At 34.1% G+C, this 3,130-nt stretch overlaps 1 protein-coding gene across 1 annotated transcript; it reads right to left on the reverse strand.

The window, feature by feature from the left end:
• Window positions 1–796: 796 nt before the first annotated feature.
• LOC105315327 (uncharacterized) lies at window positions 797–2,140 on the reverse strand. Its single transcript, XM_011409932.1, has one exon. The coding sequence runs from the start codon at window positions 2,138–2,140 to the stop codon at window positions 797–799; it is 1,344 nt and encodes a 447-aa protein (XP_011408234.1).
• Between the last annotated feature and the right edge of the window lie 990 nt (window positions 2,141–3,130).

The following is a 3,130-nucleotide window of genomic DNA, read 5'->3' on the forward strand; positions in this document are numbered from 1 at the left end:
TTATTTTAGCGTTTTAGCGAGTGTACTTCAAATCGCTAATTCAACCACCTGCTAATAATAGTTATTATGTACTTGTGTAAACAAGTACACAAGATAGGCAAGATCTGTAGCAAGATAACAGCAGTTAGGGTGATCCTATTAAGTGTTCTGCTCTTAAATGTATAGATTGGGCTTCTTGAGTTGTGTTATGCTATTGAATGGGGGTTTTATCATTGATTTTCTTCCTATTTTCGCTAATATTACATTTCACTAAATCAGGATCCCCTTAAAAACGCTAAAATTTAAGAGCGCAATTAATACCTACCCTAAGGTATTCAAAAATTTTGCATGGTCTCAGGTAATTAAATAATAATAATAATAAATAATTAGGGCATGTTTATTCTGTCAAAGCTGTTTTTTATCATGCATCTTATTTGGCAAGAGACTGAGTGAGAGAGTTTATGTAAATACTATAGAGACAGAGAGACAGACCAAAGAGGACTAATAAAGGAAGTGAGAGAGAGAGAGAGTATAGCAGGCAATTTGGTTTTTGTAATGAACTTCATTTTCTAATATGAAGTAATTTGATGAATTGTTTTCAGTTACATGATCTCATTATTTTAAAAACAGAACAGAAAAAGATTGAAATTTAAATTTGCAATTAGTCAAATTTATGCATGAAACCACGCAGCATGATAAATTAAAATATGGCATGAATTTAACATTTTTTCTAAAATCACACACTACAAATACTAATACTACACTGTACATGTAAATAAAAAATTAAATTTTAGTAGTTTTGTAAAAAAAATAAAGGTCAAGAACTTTTTCGCAACTCATCCAATCTTGTCATAGCTTCATCCAATGTCATGAAATCTGAACAGCATTTTGCAGCCTCGATATTCCTTTCATCAAAGCATTTTTCAAGCAATTCTATTTCAGCTGATTTTTCTCTCTCCAATTTTCGAAATTCATCCCAACCTTTTTTGCATTTTTCAAAGGAATCTTTTTCTTTCGCTATTTTTCCTTCTAATTCTGTAATTTCCTCGGCGTATTTTATTCTCTTTTCTGTATAAGCAGTAACTGACGCATAAATCCCACGCATAAAATTCCCTTTAACCTTTCCTTTGATTGACTTGGGTGTCGTAGTAACCTCAATAAACTTGCTATTTCCATTTGTCCATGTGGCATGATGTGTAATTTCATATGTTGATTCAACGTTAAAATCGTTTTCAAGTTGATTTAAGAATTTCCATTCTTCATTGATGGACCATTTTGCTGCCACAACATCATCTGTTGTATCTTTGTCTTGCAAATTTGTCTCCAATTTTTTTATTTTACTTTCTATTTGAGTCATTTCCATTCCTTTTTTGTGGGCCTCATCAAGAACCTTGTCACTATCCTGATACTGTTCTTTTAATCCTTTTTTGTATCCCTCTATTTCTCCCTGCAGCTTTTCATACTTTTCAGCATCTTTCTGTTTAATGTAATGTGTTTTTGCGACTAATTGGTTTTTGACGTTTATTGGTAGTAAAACTTTTATGAAATCGAGAATTGCTTTGCGTACAATTTGACTTATCTCCATCTCAGCATTGGTCAAGGGAAGACAGTCGATCATAAACAGCTGTGGTGAATACGATACATTGGAGTATTGCTTAATCTCTGCCACCGTGTCACACTCTACTTTGTGAACATCAATGTCCTGCACTTTTCTTAGTTCTTCTGATCGTTCATCTGTTGCAAAGTCGGTCATTACGATAATGACATTTTTTTCAAACAGACCAGGCAAGAGCTTACTGTAGTATTCTATTGTTGCTTTGTACTGTGCATCAATTTTAGCATTGAATTTAACAACGAGAATACAAGCTTTGATTTCTTCACATTCATTTAACTTCTTTATGATATCGATCATGTGAGCTAAATCTTTTTCAGCACTCTCATTCAACCCCGGGGTATCGATTATGGTAAGAGTCTCGCTTCCACCATCATCGATCTCGACCTGCTTACTTATAACTTTCACTTCTTGTGTCATTGATTTGCTGTCTTTTGCCATAGGAAAGGTTGGATTCTGAAACATATGTTTCTTGTCAGGATCCAGAAGATAATTTCCAAAGGTGCTCTTTCCCATTCCAGTGGATCCTATGAGGAGAACTGTAGACATGACTGACTGAAGGGAGTTGAGAATGAAGTTCTTTGAGCTTTACAGCTTGTTTTATAGTAACATGCACTCTAGGTGGCATGATAGTGGTGTGATGGTGTGTTTCATGGCAATATCATGTCTTATTCTTGGTATTCTAGCACCAGCACCTCCTAATAACAATTCTAGGAATAAGACATGTCATGTCTTATTCTTAGTATTTACACTTTGCTTAATACATTCTAACACCAGCACTTCTACTAATGAGTACTCATAAATTGACATAACTGCATAAACTGTGCATTTTAGGCTGAAATTGTTTGTTAATAAATGAATTATTGGTTCCTGAAATTTGAATCAATATAATGATAGCACAGAACATTTCTACCACTCCAGCACTGTTGCCTCTGTTCCTCTCACATTAACTGTCAGTTGATGTGGTGTTTAATTACCTTTTATTAATATTTTTTTTATTTTTTATGTATTATACATGCAAGGGCACTGATTGAGAAAGCTATGCTTGTGATAATAATCTCATTCTCCCTTTTGTGAATGCATGTATGTGAATATGACAGTATAACCATGGGGCAGTATATATTTGGCTTTGACAACATTCTCATTTTTTGTTATGATGCTCACATTCATGATCATAATTATATCAATGTTTTTCCTTCTTTCCCTCTCTCCCTCCCTCTCCAGTCTGGTCAGTGTACATATATATCAACACATGATCTTGTATTTATATCTGAACAAGTGGCCAGAGGAATGTACCATTTAACTAGAAAAGGACAAGTACATAAAGACCTGGCATGTAGGAATATATAGTAAGATTATTAATCAAAGTGGGTGGAGTTCCTTATAATTAATAGTATTCATGAGAATCTACATGTAAAGATTGGTGACAGAGGGTTAAGTTGGGATTTTTATCCAGAAGATTATAATACAATAGAAGAGAGAGGAGGAGGGGGAGATGAGACCATTGCTTATCCTGTCAAGTGGATGGCAGCTGAAGTT

This window comes from Amphimedon queenslandica, unplaced genomic scaffold (genome assembly GCF_000090795.2).
Source record: "Amphimedon queenslandica unplaced genomic scaffold, v1.1 AMPQUscaffold_10872, whole genome shotgun sequence".
Taxonomy (NCBI): domain Eukaryota; kingdom Metazoa; phylum Porifera; class Demospongiae; order Haplosclerida; family Niphatidae; genus Amphimedon; species Amphimedon queenslandica.

Excerpts from the sequence above, each read along its gene's own strand:
- LOC105315327 (XM_011409932.1), bottom strand. The coding sequence starts at position 2,140 with ATGTCTACAGTTCTCCTCATAGGATCCACTGGAATGGGAAAGAGCACC.